This window comes from Ricinus communis, chromosome 10 (assembly GCF_019578655.1).
Source record: "Ricinus communis isolate WT05 ecotype wild-type chromosome 10, ASM1957865v1, whole genome shotgun sequence".
Taxonomy (NCBI): domain Eukaryota; kingdom Viridiplantae; phylum Streptophyta; class Magnoliopsida; order Malpighiales; family Euphorbiaceae; genus Ricinus; species Ricinus communis.
In genome coordinates this window covers 10296655-10315296 of record NC_063265.1, presented here as the reverse complement: position 1 = coordinate 10315296, position 18642 = coordinate 10296655, and the positions used below count along the sequence as shown (strand labels likewise).

At 32.9% G+C, this 18642-nt stretch overlaps 3 protein-coding genes and 1 pseudogene across 9 annotated transcripts; 2 read left to right on the top strand and 2 right to left on the bottom strand.

The window, feature by feature from the left end:
- Positions 1 to 292: 292 nt before the first annotated feature.
- On the bottom strand, positions 293 to 1320 carry LOC125371305 (annotated as a pseudogene).
- Positions 1321 to 4701: 3381 nt separating this feature from the next.
- On the top strand, positions 4702 to 5777 carry LOC8277129 (germin-like protein subfamily 1 member 16). The gene is made up of 2 exons (XM_048380033.1): positions 4702 to 4877; positions 5072 to 5777. The coding sequence occupies exons 1-2, from the start codon at positions 4754 to 4756 to the stop codon at positions 5617 to 5619; spliced, it is 672 nt and encodes a 223-aa protein (XP_048235990.1). The 5' UTR covers positions 4702 to 4753; the 3' UTR covers positions 5620 to 5777.
- Positions 5778 to 8436: 2659 nt separating this feature from the next.
- Positions 8437 to 14190, top strand: LOC8277128 (U11/U12 small nuclear ribonucleoprotein 48 kDa protein). Of its 7 annotated transcripts, XM_048380030.1 has the most exons (7): positions 8437 to 9936; positions 11007 to 11121; positions 11630 to 11737; positions 12480 to 13269; positions 13371 to 13420; positions 13740 to 13832; positions 13967 to 14190. In XM_048380030.1, the coding sequence occupies exons 1-4, from the start codon at positions 8633 to 8635 to the stop codon at positions 13119 to 13121; spliced, it is 2169 nt and encodes a 722-aa protein (XP_048235987.1). In that variant the 5' UTR covers positions 8437 to 8632; the 3' UTR covers positions 13122 to 13269; positions 13371 to 13420; positions 13740 to 13832; positions 13967 to 14190. The 7 variants fall into 7 exon arrangements, with proteins under 7 accessions (XP_048235987.1, XP_048235988.1, XP_048235986.1 ...); XM_048380031.1 differs by having other exon boundaries at positions 13374 to 13420; positions 13740 to 14190; XM_048380029.1 differs by having other exon boundaries at positions 13740 to 14190.
- A 419-nt stretch (positions 14191 to 14609) lies between these two features.
- LOC8277127 lies at positions 14610 to 17433 on the bottom strand. Its single transcript, XM_002525432.4, has 4 exons — positions 16923 to 17433; positions 16491 to 16721; positions 15537 to 15809; positions 14610 to 14873 (listed from the first exon to the last, which is right to left on the bottom strand). Exons 1-4 carry the CDS (start codon positions 16926 to 16928, stop codon positions 14823 to 14825), a joined length of 561 nt encoding a protein of 186 aa, XP_002525478.1. The 5' UTR covers positions 16929 to 17433; the 3' UTR covers positions 14610 to 14822.
- Between the last annotated feature and the right edge of the window lie 1209 nt (positions 17434 to 18642).

The following is an 18642-nucleotide window of genomic DNA, read 5'->3' as shown; positions in this document are numbered from 1 at the left end:
CTTATAGTTTTATTGATCTAATTTTAATTTCGGTTAGTTAGTATCATAAGGTAAACTACTTAAATGCAAAATTTCAACCCATCAATTTGATAATTGAAAAAAGAAAAAGAAATTATGCATACTAGAAAGTCATCTACATCAAGATTAGATATTCTCGAAGGAAAAAGAAAACGTATTGCTGAACTTATTTCTGTGACTTAAACTAATACCAAAATCAAGCTATGTAGTAATGTGAAGAGCCATATTTATACTAGCCAATCGAAACAGTAGACAGCAAGATGTTCAAAAGGCATAAAACGAAAGTAAACATATTTTTATTTGATTTAATTGACTTGCGCAGGGGCAACAGAGGGAATACATATAAAACCACTGTCCAGATTAGCATGAAAATCCTGAAACTCTTTATTTATTAGTATGTAATGGTTTATGCCTGTTTCATGCATTCTGCCTCGCTTCTAATTGTTTTGACCGAATTTCTTCTGAAGTTCCAACACAACATTCTTGTCCAATTGGAAGGCTTTAGCCAGAACAGCAGGATTAATAGGTGGGTTAGGTCCAAACACTGCATTAGCTATAGTGATGACACCGGGATTCTGACTGCTCAAACCAGCAAAAGCTACTGCATTCGTCTTTGCAAGATTGAACTGGAAGTGAATCAGACCAATTGGGAACACGAAAACATCTCCTGGGTATAGCACTTTTGAGATGAAGCGATTAGGATTTGATGTAACAAAGCCGACGTAAAGAGTTCCTTCAATGACTACAAGAATTTCTGTTGCTCGAGGGTGAGTGTGCGGAGGGTTTAAGCCACCATTTGCTGCATAGTCAATACGAGCAAGAGAAATACCAAGCGTATTAAGGCCTGCAATTTGATCGACATTTAAGAGAGTGACATTTACTCCATTTTGGTTTACAGTATCCCTTGGGATGTTTAATCCAGAAAAGAAGAAGTCTTCAGCTACGGTGAGATTTGGGTTCTTGCAGAATTTCCCATTGACAAACACTGCAGCATTTAGTTAACAAATAAATGTTAGTTGTTACTAGCCATGCAAACAATAAGAAGAGAACAAGTAATGCGCATTGTTAGTAGTATTGTTAGATTATGACTTTGCACCCAGCTAATTCAATCATTAAAACATACAGAAAAAGAAGGTGAAAGAAAGCATAATAATAAGCAAAAGCAACAGCTTATTATACCAGCATTCTTGGGTTCATCAATTGCTACACAGAAGTCTTGAAGAGGGCTAGGATCATAGGCAGAGGCAAACGAGAAAGCCAAAGCCAAGAGCAAGAAAGAACAAAGAAATTGACCCCTTTCATTTTATTTTAAGCTTCGGTAGCTCAAGTTCAAGATGTGAGAAGCCTTGCATGTTTACTTGACAATTTATAGGTAAAAATATTTGAAATAATCAATGCCATTTCTGCATATTAAGCCCGATGGAAGCTTGGCAACTGCCAAGCAGTCGGTATTGATGATCTAACCTAGTTTTTAGTTATATTTCCTTTTTGTTTGCTAATACTTTATTAATTTCTTTCTACGCAAGTGGTCCTGTACCTGTGTTTCTACCCTTGACTTCTTTCTAACCTTCCGAATATTACTTTCCAAAATCAACCTGGAGTAGTTCATATACCTTTTGAACCAAGTTAACTATATAAAACCTCGGCTGGATTGTTTTCTTTTCAGGTGGAATGGGCTTTCGTTAGGTTTCATAATCTCGTAATTTTCCTTGCTTCAAAACCGTTAAACCAAGACTAATGAATACTTAAAATGTCATGCAAATAATCAAGAACAATGTAAATGGAGATATAAATATAGTGATAAAGATCTCTTTTAATTTAATTAAAATTTTAAATTCGTGCTTGAAATATACAGCTAAAATTATTTTAAAATTCAGTACGTCAGATATATATTAGATTAAAGTTACTTTGTTTATACATTTGGTAAGTTCAACAATTCAAAAATATGGTTAAAGTCAATCTTGGTCTTGATTTGGCAATTGGCCTTATCCCTGGTCTATCATTCATTTTCTTTCTTGAATTAGGTGAAATATTGGAGTTAACCAGTTGTTATTATACTCTTGAGTCCATATTTTATTATAATCTTTGCTTAAACTGTCGCTATTGGCATTTTTTTTTAATAATTACTATTTTTGCATTGCAAACCTTGTATTCCTTTTTCGTTTATTAATTGACAGTCCAATAAATTATGGTCTATATGATACGAATCTCGTCATTTACACGTTGCTAAATTTAATAAAATCTTACCAATAGATGACATAACGAGAAAATATAAATAAAATATTTCATCAATTCTTATAAATAAGAATGTCAATCAAATCACCTTTAACTTGTTGTATAATGGCTTTGTTGATAATGCAATACGTTGTTATATAATTAATTTAATTAATGTTTGGTTAAAACATTTTGGATAATTAGGATGTAAAACATATTTTATGTTTAATGATGTCCGTTTGTGGCAACTTGCCCATGTTGTTGTTGAATATGATCATTTCAAAAATTCGGGAAAGTAAAGCTACAAGAATCATGCCGTTCATACATTCATGAAATAAATGGAACCATCCTATTTTAATTTTATTTTCTAAAAGGCGTAAGATTTGAATTTAATTTCTATTTGTAATAATTTTAGTTTCATCAAAAAAATAAATTAAAATTCTTAGTTAAAATATTTTATTCTTATATTTTTATTATATTCCAGATAACTTTTATTATTTTATTTTGACTCTATATACTAAATGATCCTTTATAGTTAATAGTTAATAACCCATTAATTAATAATTCACTTTTTGATCTGCAGAGTAGTTGGATTTGGAATATGGATACAAGTTGGTTAGTTAGTGTCCGTTCTTCTTAAAATTATAAGTGTATTGAGAGATGAAATACTTAGGTTAAATAAATAGAATTTTTTTTATATGTATGTCCTCATTTATATATTAAACCGATAGATGATTGATAAATATTTATTACTATAAAACACTCGTAATATATAATATGTCAGTCTTCTATTTGTTATAATGTATATACAAAGTCTAGATAAGAAAATTTTAAATAAATATTTCAATGTTGAAACTCATATACTAGTCAGAATTTCTTCTAGTTAGTTTAATCTTAAATCCAACTACTTCCATTATTATCTACATGCAATGCATCTAATGTTGTCAGCAAAAAGGAGACCAATTAACAATTTATGATATTAATTAAGCAAGAAATGTTACACCATGACCAATAATAATAATAATAATTTGACAAATTAGTTAAATGATTAACTGCTGAAATAATCAATTGTGTGTATAAAATTAGACAGGTATAACTATAAGTACAAATATAAGATTTGCATTGATAATTCTTCAATATTAAAAAAAAAAAAAAAAAATCACAGAGTAAACTCTAAATCAAATTTACTAGTAAGAAAAGTAAATAAACTCACTTTAATTTAATCACAAACTTGAAATTACCAAATGAAAAGTACCTAAATTACTTTCTCAATAAAAATAGGAAGGAACAAACAAAAAAATAATTAAAGTAAAAAAGGAACACAAGTTGCATAAACGTGCAATTAGGATCACTATTAGCGTCCATGGAAACTCTAATTACCTAGATTTTGGTGTCATTATCGCCAACCAATCTTTACCAACTCTGATTACTTTAGAACCACTTTTTTTTTTTTTTTAAGATTTTAATTTTCCCCGCATCCCTTGAATTACTCAACAAATTTATCAATATTTTTCTATCAATAAGAAAAATTTAATAAAAAGGAATTGAGATTTTGACAAATTATATTGTGATTGTAATTTATACAACTGTAAGCAGATGAGTTTTAAAGAATGAATATTAGTTTATCAGAGTGTATTAATCCCAATAAAAAGAAACATTATGTGCTCTGTGCTTATATCAGTTGCAGCAATTTCCATCAACAAAGTCCCAACTTCTCTCTCGAATCCAATCATCCCTATTCCAAGCACATGCTCTTTCTCAAATAAGATGCAATAATCTATGTTTCTACAATATTCTTGAACCATTATGCAGCATTTATATGAAATATTCACCCCCATTTTTTTAGTTAGAAATAATTAGCTACTATGTTCTTAATTCTGTTTATTTAAAAAAATTGTATAATTTCAGTACTAGTATATGATAAATTTTCATTAATTTATAATTCATCATCAGTTCAAATGTTCCGTTTGTATTATTAATTAAACTTCATCATGAAATTTTTTTTTAAAAAAAAAAAAAAAACTTTTCTATCTGAAATTATGACAGTTACCGGCAATTTCACTTGCATGACATTTTAAGTATTCATTAGTCTTGGTTTAACGGTTTTGAAGCAAGGAAAATTACGAGATTATGAAACCTAACGAAAGCCCATTCCACCTGAAAAGAAAACAATCCAGCCGAGGTTTTATATAGTTAACTTGGTTCAAAAGGTATATGAACTACTCCAGGTTGATTTTGGAAAGTAATATTCGGAAGGTTAGAAAGAAGTCAAGGGTAGAAACACAGGTACAGGACCACTTGCGTAGAAAGAAATTAATAAAGTATTAGCAAACAAAAAGGAAATATAACTAAAAACTAGGTTAGATCATCAATACCGACTGCTTGGCAGTTGCCAAGCTTCCATCGGGCTTAATATGCAGAAATGGCATTGATTATTTCAAATATTTTTACCTATAAATTGTCAAGTAAACATGCAAGGCTTCTCACATCTTGAACTTGAGCTACCGAAGCTTAAAATAAAATGAAAGGGGGTCAATTTCTTTGTTCTTTCTTGCTCTTGGCTTTGGCTTTCTCGTTTGCCTCTGCCTATGATCCTAGCCCTCTTCAAGACTTCTGTGTAGCAATTGATGAACCCAAGAATGCTGGTATAATAAGCTGTTGCTTTTGCTTATTATTATGCTTTCTTTCACCTTCTTTTTCTGTATGTTTTAATGATTGAATTAGCTGGGTGCAAAGTCATAATCTAACAATACTACTAACAATGCGCATTACTTGTTCTCTTCTTATTGTTTGCATGGCTAGTAACAACTAACATTTATTTGTTAACTAAATGCTGCAGTGTTTGTCAATGGGAAATTCTGCAAGAACCCAAATCTCACCGTAGCTGAAGACTTCTTCTTTTCTGGATTAAACATCCCAAGGGATACTGTAAACCAAAATGGAGTAAATGTCACTCTCTTAAATGTCGATCAAATTGCAGGCCTTAATACGCTTGGTATTTCTCTTGCTCGTATTGACTATGCAGCAAATGGTGGCTTAAACCCTCCGCACACTCACCCTCGAGCAACAGAAATTCTTGTAGTCATTGAAGGAACTCTTTACGTCGGCTTTGTTACATCAAATCCTAATCGCTTCATCTCAAAAGTGCTATACCCAGGAGATGTTTTCGTGTTCCCAATTGGTCTGATTCACTTCCAGTTCAATCTTGCAAAGACGAATGCAGTAGCTTTTGCTGGTTTGAGCAGTCAGAATCCCGGTGTCATCACTATAGCTAATGCAGTGTTTGGACCTAACCCACCTATTAATCCTGCTGTTCTGGCTAAAGCCTTCCAATTGGACAAGAATGTTGTGTTGGAACTTCAGGAAATATTCGGTCAAAGCAATTAGATGGGCGACAGAATGCATGAAACAGGCATAAACCATTACTTAAAAATTATAAATAAGCCGAATCTTGTTCAGGATTAATCCAATGCCAAATTCGTTTTCTATGTTATTTCCTGTATTTTCCCGTTAGCAAATCAATTAAATAAAGATATGTTTACTTATTTTTCTGCCTTTTCAATATCTTGCTGTGTGTTGATTTGATTAGCAAGTAAATGTGGCTCTTCACTTTATTACATGGAATGATTTTGGAATTAAGTCACACAAGGGCTTAAATCAAATTGATGAATTGAATTTGTACAATTACTACTTTAATTAGCTTATGATATATACTAATTAACTGAAATTGAAAATAAAATCACTAGAATTATATTTAAAAAATACATAAAGCTTCATAACCCATTTAATATTTGGTTTTGATCTTCTCATTTAATTGTTTGATGAACTATGTATAAGGATAATTCAAACTTGGCACAAATCATCTGTCTCTAATAAAAAAATTATGTAAATTAAAAAGTGATGTAATTAGTAATTTTATGTGAATTGAAGGGATTTCGAGTTCAAGATTTTTCTCATCACATAATAGAAATATATATATATATCACCTATGTATGAAAATTATTATATTTTACTACATAGTCCAGTGAATAATAATATATTTTTTGCAAGAAAAATAGTCATAAAGTACCCTGGGAGTAAATGCAAAGCTCAATGAGCAATATCTCAAGTTAGTGTCTCACTTCTTCAGTTTAAACTCTACTGTCATTGACGCTGGAGAATAAGAAATCTTGCGTGACATATATAGTCTTTTATATACAGATCATGCAGACTCGTTATTCAGTTAACCTGTTTAGATAGCATCTGAACGAAGAATAAGAATATAACAAGCCCAAATAATCTTCAATTACTAATTAGCTATTATTGCTTTCGTTCCATGAAAAGGAATAATTCTTGGTATAATTTTATGTATTTTTTTCTAGTGAATTTATGTATCTTCACAAGTAAAAGAATGAATGTTATCTTTACATGAATCAAATACAAAAGTATAATTATCTGTTTCTCATAATATATATATATATATATATATATATATATATATATGCATCTCAACTTTTCAAGAGTGTTCCAATAATGTGTCGTTTTGTCAAGAACATACAAAAATTGTTTGCTTCTTTTATTCTACCTTTCCCTAATTAATTCCATTTCCATAAAAACCCGTCGGCTTAAATAGTCCCCTTGGCAATATACTTTTTCCCATTTTCTATTAATATCTAATAAAAGAATCTATTATAAAAATCTACAGGCAATTAATCGATTTTCTCCCCTCCTTATTTGATCCCTTAGATTTTCTTTAAGATTCAGTCATGTAGCGCAAATAAGGTTAGAAGAGGCAACCATAATAGATAGGATAAATTACTACGACTCTTCCGAGGTTATGTGAAATACACAAACCGATCTCTTATTTTTCAATAATATATTATGACCTCCTTAAGATTTAGTTTAATATATTATTAAGACTATAAATTTTCAGTTTTATTTTATTAGATTACTTAGATTATAATAAATTTTATTGAGCTTTATATTTTTATTTTAATTAATAATTTAAATAATTCTTAATTAAATTAAAAAATATCTCAAAAATCATATATAAGAAATTTTTACTTAAAGTAAAAATAAAAATACAAGAATTTAGTAAACTAAAATCAGAAATACAATCAAAAGTTTAATTATTTATATTAAATATTATGTTATAATTTTTTTACTTTATCTAAAAATTACATGTTATTTCAGAAAAATATAAAATACATACATATAATTTTATTTTTTTAACAAATAACAGCACATGCTTTACATAGTTAGTGATTTCTATTATATTAATTCACACTGTAGTAATTTGGCCATAAAATCTTAAAAATGTATCAGATTATTATATAATTAGTAATGTTCAAAAGCTAGTAAAGAATGAATTATTGGATATTTTAAAATTTGTCGAATTTTACTAGAATTAAAGAGAATTTGATATTTTTTCTTTTTTTACTATTCATTATTTAATTTAATAAGTCAACTATGGTACTGTAAAATGGACAGTCCGATCGCGGCGAGTTAAAAAGAGACTAATATCAATTGTTATCATTGTCGAATTGCAACGCCATTTTAATATAAGTTGACTTACGTTTAGACCTGTTTATGGGCATGGGTACCGGCCCGGCCCGCACTCTTCGAGCCGGGCTTGGACAACAATTTTTGTGTACAAGCCCAGCTCGGCCCGAACCTATAAAAAGCCCGGACTTTTCAGGCCGGACTTGAGATTTCCATAAAAACTCAAGCCCGGCCCGACTTTAGTTAAGAAAGAAAATGTCATACCTAGCATTCGAACTGTGACCTTCAACTTATAATTAAATACTACATACCATTTAACTACCTATTATTTCTGTTTATAATTGTATTGTTATTAGTAATATATTTAAATAAAACTAAATTCACGTCCGACTGAATCCCTCAAGTCCGATCCGATCCGTATTTACAGGTTTAACAATTGGTCGAGCCGGATCGTACTTTTTAAAAAATTTCAGACTAAGGCTTGGGCTGAGAGATATTAAAAAATTTTCAAACTTGGACGGACTCGGACTTGTTCAAAATAAAATTAAGCCCGGTCAGGCCCGACCCGAGTCCGCCCAGATCCAGCCCATGAAGGTCTACTTGCGTTTAACAAAAATTACTAATGTAAAGCCTATACTGATAATATTTATTTAAAAATACGCATACTTCAATTTTTACAAAAAAAATGGCGAAATCACGTCACTTTTTGTTTTTTCTTTTTCTCTTTCTTTTTACTAGTGCAAAGGACAAAAGAAACGCTGTCGTTCAATTGAAAGAGCGTTTAGCGGTTGGCCGGCCACCTGAAAATTCTGTTGGTAAATCCGATTAGCAACCTCAGCTCTCAAACAGCCAAAGAAAACAAATAACGAGAAAGAGTTTGGCCCTCTCTTTCTCTGTTCAAAATTTCATTTTCTTCTCCATGAATCCATCTTCTGCTCCATATCCTGATTACTTTCAAAACTCTAACTATCCAATCCCTAATTTCGTATTCCACTCTCTTCCCCAACCACCACCACCACACATTCCTACAATCACCCCCACCACTCCAATTCTTGATCTTTCCACTACACTTTCTTCTCTCGCGAATCTTCTCTCTCTTTCTCAACAAACCCGAAATTCCTTATCTTCTCTAATAAAACCCAATAAAAATGTCAAGTTTATTTCATGTCCGTACAACCCTAACCATCTCATGCCACCAGAATCTCTCTTTCTCCACTCTCTTCGATGTCCATCTCCTTCTTTTCAAGACCCAATCTCTCTTGTTAACTCTCTTCATTACCCGAAAACGTTAAACTCCCAAAACCCCTCAAACCCCCTTTTTAAGAACTCTGACAACGCTGAACTGTGCTTGTCTTTAGATGGTTTTTACAATGAGTTTAGTTCCAATTTCTTTTATAAGGATTGCCCAGGTGCTGTTCAATTTAGTGATTTAGATAGCTCAAGTAAAACTTTTCTGTTACCTGCTGTTCTATCTGTTGAATGTGCTAATTTTGTTGCTAGGATTGAGGAGGATATTAAAGGTTTTGATATTAATGAGTTTAGGATTTTGCCTTCTGATTTGTGGGTAATTAAGAGAGAAGTTGAGAGCTGGGCTGATTATCCTAGTATGTATTCATATGCTGTTTTTTGTGCTATTTTGAGGTTAAATGTGATCAAAGGGAGTGATTTGAGGAGGTGGATTATTTTCAATTCTCCGCGTTATGGTGTAGTGATTGATGTGTACATGAGGGATCATATATCTGTGCTTTTTCGGCTTTGTTTAAATGCAATCAGAAGAGAAGCTTTTAGCTTTATGTGTCACCAAATGAATGTGAAAACCTCGAGTTTTAACTGTCCAGTTCTGAGTCAAGTTTTTATGTGGATTGTGCCGCAGCTTTCTGTTTTATATGGTGAAAGGAATGCGAAATGCTTTGCCATTCACATTTTTAGGCAATGTATATTAGATGTTTCAAATGGAATGTTGTTTCCTTTGGAGGCTAATGTGAAAGAAATATCAACAGAATTAAATGGTAATGGGAGTGATGTAAGAGATATTAAACTTCAAGAACCTCTTGAAGGAAGTATAAAGTGTGAAACAGATGCAGAAGTGGAGGAACATGTCGATAAGGAGGTGATTTTTGTGTCCCAAGTGGCAGCTTCAGTTGCAGCATTGCATGAGCGGGCCTTACTAGAAGCAAAAATTCAGGGAACACGGGAATCTCAGTCACTACCAAGATATCAGCGGTGTGTCATTATTCTCATTCTTTTTGCCCTTTTTCTTGTGCTCAATTTGGGCTAATTGCAATATGCTTCATTATTCACAAGTTCATATCTACATAAATATTATGGATTAAGCTTCATCTTTATGTGCTTACTATTGTCAATATTAACTATCATGAGCCTTTTCCCATTGCTGATGTTTGCATAGATGCTCTTTAACAGTTGTATTAGTTCGGTCAGATGTTCTTTTGGACATAGCTTGTTCGTTCACTCTTCAACATTTATTTTTCAATTCCTTTAGTTTCTTAGTTATGCAATTGATTCAGCAATATTGAGTTGGCCGATGCCTAATGCTCTGCCTTTATGTTCTTGTGATTGTCAAAGTCTTGCACCCTTCAGTTATGTCTATGTGTTGTTGCACTGTTATTGTGTCAACAGTCAAGTTAATTTTGTTTTTCTCTTGCCTTAACAAGGGATCCATTCATTATATGCTAATTTATGTGATGAGTAGGAGCTTATAATGTCAAATTTGTGTTCTGTTAACTCATTTAGCATTATTGAGCAGGAGCTTATCGTATCCCTTATGTAATCTTATTAGCGAGTAAGTAAAGATTAGATTCATATGTACAATTCTCCTCCAAGTGAAGTTTAAGTTGATTTAGCATCTGAGTCTGGAGAGAGTGGAGACTGAAAATCAGGTTGTAGTAGAAGAATAGACAGAAACTTTTCCTATCTGAACTGGCCCTGACCTCTGAGTGGTTCATTTATTTAAGCTATTTCATCGCCTCTTGTATGGGTTTTCTGGAATGTTTGAGCTGAATGATTTGGAGTTATCAGCTTTTATTGTATTTGCTTTTCAGAAAATTCTTCATTTTGTCAGTAATTGCTGATTTTGAAGTCTAGTTTAAATTGTCTGTGGTAGGCTAATGCTGACATTGCAATTGAGCAGTCTCACTTGAATGTACTCATTAGCTTGTTATGTGCTTCCAGTGCTTTTGTGGCATTATTTTGATATTCAAATATTCCAACATCTGTTTTATTTTGAATGTACATGGATACAATGTAAGCATGATATAGCTTTTTCTTATGTGCAGGATGATTGAGCATGATTATGTATCTAAAAGAGCAGATGAACAGCGTAAAGAGCGTTCTAATTACAGAGCCATTATTGACCATGATGGCCTGCCCCGAAGGCAGCCAATCGACGAGGTAAAACATCGAAAGAACATGGTTTAGTTTCCTTGTGTTTATTCTGTTATTGTTTCTACTTATGGTCGACTTTGAAAAGCCAGTCAAAAGATTTCTTTTTCATTTTTTAAAAAAATTTTGTGGAGTTTAGTAGTGAACACATACTGATCAACACTATGTAAAAGAGGGCGTCTATAAAGCATGAGGCTCCCCACTTTAAGGATTGGGGAACAATCAACCCATATAATCTAGAGTATTATCTTTTGTTGTGCATATTTCAAACTTAAGAAAACAGGCAAGCAGTTACAACTTTAATGCTATAGGCCATGAATAGTAGTTTATGTTGAGGCCATAAGTCGTGCAACCAGTAATCATAACTTTGTCAATCTAGCATGTTATTAATAATTTGTTTGACCACTTAATGATGTTTTGCTACCATGCTGCTCTCATATATTTTCTCTTGTTAATGCCTCTTTGTTATAGAAGGCTACTAATTTTTGTAAGCTTAATAATTTTTTCTTTGCGCAAGGACATGAGCAAGACAAAGACAAGGGAGGAGATATTGGCTGAAGAAAGAGATTATAAGCGTCGGAGAATGTCATACCGTGGGAAGAAGTTGAAAAGGACCACTTTGCAGGTAGAATGACAATATCATGTTGACATACTAAATTTGCTTATCATTTTACTGTCTTGTTTGTGCTGTTACTAAGCTATGATGTATGATTAATGGATCAAGCCTATATGATATCATTGCATGATTATGTTAAAAAAAGTGTTAAGGACGTACTTTATTTTTCGAGAAGAAATTTATGACTGTCTATGTGATCACCAAATCTGACAGAGGGGCTGAGCCAATTGTATCTTTTTTTTTTTTCCTTTTCATTCCTTTTGTTCTTCTTCTTTTGCTTGTGTAGAGAAGTGTATATTGAATTCAAAGTGGACTATCATTTAATTACTTATTCTTACTTTCAGAGAATTTAGCATTTGTTCTTGAATTGAGTATTCATATTTGTACGACTCTAATGAATTTATCGTCAGACTTCATCATTACATGAAAATACTTATATAAACTCAGGAGTGGCTTCTTGTGTTGGAAGTAGTCAATTCTCCTACTTCTGTTTTTACGGGTGTTTTTATGTCTCCAGGCTTGAGCTGTATGTCTGACATTTCCTAAAGAGATTTCTGTTGCGAAAATGCAATGTCAATTAAACGCGTCGAGTTCCAATTAGTATAGTCATATCCTTGATATATTTAGTTTTGGAGAACCAAAATAGTACAGCACAAATTTGAGATTAATTTCTGGTCTATAGTCGTTGTAATTGTAGTTTTGAAAGGGCATCACCTATCCTTCTTAATTTTATTGTGTAATTTTCTCATAGGTGACACGAGATTTAATAGAAGAATACATGGACGAAATCAAACAAGCTGGAGGAATTGGTTGTTTTGAGAAGGGAGCTGAAGAGGAAGGGATGTCTTCTAAACCACCCTTTCCATCTGATTTTACTATAGGTGGTGGTGAATTAAGGAAAAGCAGTAGCAAGTCTTCTGAGGCAATAAGAGCTACTCCAAATCATTACCAAAAACAATCACATATTGATAATAACAACAGATCTGCAACCTGCAAGAATGCTTCGACTCAAGATTATGAGCGCTGGCGAAAAGTCCATAATAGGCACCATGAACATGTAGAATATCAGAGAAAGGACAGTCGAGATAGGCATGGCAGAGATTACTATTCTGCAAGTCCAGAAAGACATAAAGGTCATGGCCCGTTGCATGAACAAGAGGATGCAGAATTCAACATTAGCAAGCGACATGAGAAAAGATCTTCTGGCAAGTCCAACTATCAAAATTACAAGTCATCCTGCTTTGGATCTGATTCAGCAAATGATCCTGGTGTTCAAAAGGATGGTGACAAGTTGGATGTTAGAGATTGGCATCTAAGAAACTCATATGGAACTCATAGTTCGAAATTTCTGGTAAAAAATGCATTTGAGGATAGATATGACCCTGCAGAATGATGATGCCGAAGAAGCTGATGTACACATTGGATAACAAGTATGTTAGACTAGAAGAATTCCATGAATTAACTAGCTTTTCTGCAAGGGCTAGAAACATTCCATGAGGAGTTCCTTGGTTACTGAGAAATTACCAATAGTTTCTTATGGGGTAAGCAATTCTGTTCATTTCTCTCTATAGTATAAAGATGTTCTATTTGGGACTATATGAGTGGTTTTGCTCTTAACGATGTCTTTCACACTACTTTGCAGTAGGAAGTCGTCAGGCTTCAGCAATGTTATCAACACCTATATCCTACTCTGTATCCTTAACTGTTCTATTTTCTTTGTGGTTCCTTGTCATCTAGGCAGCAACTTCTTTGTTTCCACCCGTTTACCTATGCTAGTTTTTTTTCTTAAAGGAAAAAGTTTTATTCAATTGCTCAATTTAAAGACATTGGATTATCACATTAGTTAGATTGGCAATTAGCATATACAGTAGTCGCTTCCTTAAGTAGAAATGACATTAATGTGCAAGCTATATAGTTACTTTCTTTTGGTGTACTTTTGCTTATCAGTGTAGATATAGGTACTATTAATGTTTATAGCTCGGATGTCTTGCTTGCATTTGAAATGAAATAGAGTTCCTTGCTATATGGTGCTTGATGGTAAGGTCATTGATCAAACAGAAAAAAGCAGTATATGACCAATCAGCGGGGTTTTCAGGTTTCTTTGGTAATAGAATGGTTTCAGGTTTATAATGATCCTATAGGAGAAAGCTGAAGTTGATTGCTTTAGTCATTTTTATATAGAATTCTCCCTACATTTGTCATTTTGAATTTGCTCATACCTCACGTTGTTGCTTGTAGATCAGAAAAGATTCCAGAGAATACAGGAAGTTTATGGGCTCCAATTTTTGTGAAGGTTTTCCATATGGGGGCTCCAAGCGTCAATATGTATACATCAAGAAAGAATTGGTGTCTTCTTTGGGATAGAAGATTAAAAAAAGTGGCTTAATGTTAATTCTTGAGAAATTTTTTCATCTTTTCGGAGTTTTTTCTTAAAATAACAAATGCCTTTTCTTCTTCTTTTACATTTTTCACTTTGTTTCTTATTGTGGAATATGGAATGGTGTTTTATGCTGGCTAATTTCTTGAAGTAGCATTGGTTCTTTCCATGTACAGTTGCGAACTTGAAGGAAGTCTTGCTTTTTGTTTTTATTAGCCCTTTCTTACTTATATTAAAATAAAAGTAAACCATTTAAAGATTAATCAAGAATGAGGATATATGCATTCCACCATTGTAAGAACACAAACCAATGCCAAGTTCTTTGATTTCTTACGAGGCAATAAGCATCTTCTATTCAATTGAGACAGGAATTATATTTCTGAAAGGACTTTTATTTATCAGAATTTTTTATCTTTTAATTGTCTTGTAAATATGGTTTTTCTTTTTTCAATTAAGAAAATAGTAAATATGGTTCTTGTATCCTGCTGAATTGAGACATTGAAATGTTGAGTTTGGCAGAGGCCAAATCTCATGCAAAAGATGTGAATTTATATGGTATTATCATCAAATATCACATAAACAAATCTATTCTCATCTAAACTGGCTTTGTTCATCTTTAAACATTCTAAAAATGAGCATACATACTTTCTTCTTCTTCTTCTTCTTCTTAACATAAGCAGTCTGAGTCTCTTGATAAAAACATCTTGTACAGCAACTTTATGATGCACAGGCAGGCACAAGGCATGCAAATAATCCTGGCATTTTCTTCTGCATTGACAAAAGAACCAACAAAATGATATAAAAAAATCCAACAAATTACCAAAAAAAAAAAAAACTGAAGGTGACATTCGAGCTTCACATTGTGTTGAAATGTTAGTGCAAATTTAACTAATCTTGTCGTGATTTCAGCGGAGTGGACCCTAAAGGTGCACTAAATCAAATCAATACTCTTGATGGACAATGATCCATAAAAGTGTTGCCAATTTTTCAACCTGAGCTACTCGGCCACTTGTTTAGTGGATGTGGATCACACCCACGATACCTGAACCTGACTAATTTGGCTTACAATTTCTCCTTTTTCTAAAAATAATAAATAAAATAAGATCTTTTTTGTCAAGTAACTTACCTTGTCCATTTCACTACATGTGAGAATTCATTGAATTTTGAGCAACCCAATTGAGATGCTGATTTCATTTTATTTTTTCCAACTTTCTTTGTGCATTAACACCAGTTATTTAGCACATACACTTTTGTGGATCTGTAACCTATATTATTGGTGTCAGTATTAGCAAGTAATATGGACAATGTTATGATCAGATTTGCTATATATAATTCACGAAATAAATTTGATTAATATTATTTATTTATTTATTTATTAAAAAGATTTATACAACGTATTTTGTATGTTATAGACAGAGCGAGTATACGTACCCGCTTGGAAGATCGAAGGAGCTCAGGAGGGATTTTGTAGAGATCTTCGTCAACAGCTTTAGAAGGTCTAACAGGACGAGGACGATGCTGAAGACTGATGCCATTAACGTCCTTTTTAGCATTGGACGCATTACTGTACGTAGAGACGGCGGCCTGATGTTGTTTCCTTGGCGGTTCCGTCACGTCACACACTCTGCCTTGTTTTTTCTGCTCTTTCACATGTGAAAGTGAAGAAGGGACTCTACTGTTCCTCTCTCCACTCACCCCTCTCGTCTGCACCCAATTTAAACCCACCATAAAATTCCAAATCATCATTACTACCATCATTATGTTTTTGAGCATCATCCTCATCGTCATCAACTTTGTCATTAGCCTCTCTCTCTCTCTCTCTCTCTCTTTCAAATTTATTACCACTTCACTACAACAAATTTTATCATTTTTCATTTTTATACAGAAGTTGTCAGGAAAATAATTATATATATATATATATATATATATAAAGAAAAGTTGGCCAATTTCTATCTATGTACTCAAAACTCAAAAGTCAATCGCTGGGTGAGCGATCGTTTTATAGCGAGAGATCTAATGAAAAAAGAAGAAACAGTTATGTAGGTGAATTTTCTGGTATGATAAATATAAGAAATGGCTTGTGTAGTTGGCCCATGAATATTAAAAAGAAAACAGATAAAAGAAAAGAAAAGAAAGGAAAGAAAAACAACAACCTCCGACAACTGCAGCCTGAGTCACATTGGTATTCTGTGCTAAATTCCCTTTTAGCATAGCAGGAAGAAATGCAAAATAATAACGCAATTGACTATTGCTGCTATATGACAAATTCTTTGAAAAGATGAAATACAGATCTAATAGTGTTCACATTGTCACTGTTCCTATTCATGTTCTCATCTTCAAACTAATGCAGGAGAAAGAGAGAGAATGAGTATAACGAATTTAAACCTTTCTTGGAGGAGGACCAAGATCACGAGAAGGTTTCCTGACGTCGGTAGCATATAAATCACCGCTACCGCTACCGCCACTGCCACCGCGCATGTACTGTTCACATTCACCGGAGGAACTATATCGAATTAAACCAGCTTGTCTTGCACACTCAAAATACTGAGTTATTGGCAGCTCATTCGCATGCTCCCAATCTCCAAATGCTGGTATCTGTCCACTCCTTTTCCACTCCTACAGTCATAAAAAGAACAATCAATTAGCTAGCTTAAACCAAAAAAAAAAAAAATCAATCGAGTATATATTTATATAATATTTTTTTCCAAGAATTGGAGCTGGCAAGAACTGCTTCTTGAAATCCATTAAAGAAACAATACCTTTACAAGGTCTTTCTGGAAATCCAAATAAAGAAAACAAAAACAAAAGAGAACTTACATCCATGTTGTGGGGCGACACAAGAAGCAAGAAAAGGAAATCCAAAAAAGAAAGTGACTACAAAAGCAAAAAGAGTCGAAAGAAAGATTCAAGAGCTGTTATCTAAAAAGAGAAGAGAGCAAAAGAGGGGGTTTAAAAAGAAAGGTTTGGGGATTCTAAAGAAACAGCTCAACTCTAAAAGAGCAGAATTTGCAGAGATAGAATCTACAGAGAAAGATACATTTCAGTTCTTTATAGCTAAACAGGAATAGTACAGAGAAAAAGAAGGAAGAGGGGTCGCTTTTGTTGAACTCAGTAAATAATGATATAATCCCATTTCCAATATATTATGGTATGGTGCATTATATGTGGAGTGGAGAAGCTTTTCTTTTTCAGATTTCTTGGGCTTAATTCACGCTGGAGACAGACAGCAGATGGATGGGGAGGGTATGGGGCCACTACAAATTTACTTGTGGATTTTCAGACTTCTTTTTTAACTGTTACACAAAAAGTGGGTCTTCACTGTGACCAACTGAAAAGGAAAAAAAAAGAAAAATAGTAAGTAAATTTTCTTTTATTAGGTGTCTCCAATTTTCTGAATAAAATCTTGAATTTTGCTTAATAAAGGCTCTGTACCTGCCAAAACTGCCACTGCTAAGAGGCAATGCCATCTTTAAGGCTCCGTTTGTTTAGCCTAAATATCTTTTGATAAAACGTGTATTTATGAAGACATAAATTTGATTCCGTATGAGAATTTACAAGAAGATAATGTATGTGTTACATATTTTTTCTTGAGCTAAGTGTGAATGCAAGAAAATCCTTACCCTATTAATAATTCATTGAATTTTATATAATAAACTTATAAATTATTTTAATTATTTTTTTTGTATTTTTAATCTCTCTTTTCTTTATATATAAATAAAAGGATTGACTTCTAATTTTTGTGTTAGTGTATTCAAAACCTATTCCTTGGGACAAGTAATTTACCCAACTTTGACTATGAAAAAAGCAGGATAGGCTTTAACCCTGTCGTGCCCCCTTCTGTGACTTCCATGTGTGTGTCTGTGTGCACATTTGGTTTCAGCATTCAATTCAATACAGAATTTGACTCTGCTTTTCTGAGGTATAACTGAAAAGGAATGCCTTCCTTTCCTTTCCTTTCCATGACATGGCAAAAACAACTTTGAACTTGAAGCCATTAATTTGGAACCTGGAACTGGGAACCCTTAACAGAGACGCTAGTCCTGACGATTGAGTAAAAGGATTTTATGCTTTTTCAGACAATAAATGATATTTTTTAGATCGTGTGATATAGATTACCACCCACTAATTCATATATTCTTTTATTTTTACTTTTTTTTTTTGTTGGACAATGATATCATTAATTCCTAGTTAGTTCGGTAATCTATTAACAGATAGAAGTCATTTGAAATATAAAATTGTAATTCTCATTCCTCTACTGATATATTTAAATGGACAGACATATAATTTAAATGAACAGCAGACAAGAGCATTAAGAGTATTTATGGTCCGGCATTGAATTACCTGCAACCCCATTTCCCCTCCCTTGAATTTGAAAAGAAGAAAAGTGAAAATAAAAGTAAAAAGAAAAAGAAAATGGTGAGAATTAATTAACCATTCTTCTGCATGTCAAAGGTGTTATGATTGCAATGACTAGAATTAGGTGCACGTTAGAGTGAGGAATGCCAATTACCACACGCAATGAGAACAGAGTTTTTGA

Coding starts and splice junctions, on each gene's coding strand:
- LOC8277129 (XM_048380033.1), top strand. CDS start 4,754: ATGAAAGGGGGTCAATTTCTTTGTTCTTTCTTGCTCTTGGCTTTGGCT. Junction 4,878..5,071: donor TGATGAACCCAAGAATGCTG/GTATAATAAGCT, acceptor TAAATGCTGCAG/TGTTTGTCAATGGGAAATTC.
- LOC8277128 (XM_048380032.1), top strand. CDS start 8,633: ATGAATCCATCTTCTGCTCCATATCCTGATTACTTTCAAAACTCTAAC. Junction 9,937..11,006: donor TCACTACCAAGATATCAGCG/GTGTGTCATTAT, acceptor TCTTATGTGCAG/GATGATTGAGCATGATTATG. Junction 11,122..11,629: donor GAAGGCAGCCAATCGACGAG/GTAAAACATCGA, acceptor TCTTTGCGCAAG/GACATGAGCAAGACAAAGAC.
- LOC8277127 (XM_002525432.4), bottom strand. Junction 15,810..16,490: donor TTGGTCCTCCTCCAAGAAAG/GTTTAAATTCGT, acceptor AATTGGGTGCAG/ACGAGAGGGGTGAGTGGAGA. Junction 14,874..15,536: donor TCCTTCGATCTTCCAAGCGG/GTACGTATACTC, acceptor TTGTCAATGCAG/AAGAAAATGCCAGGATTATT.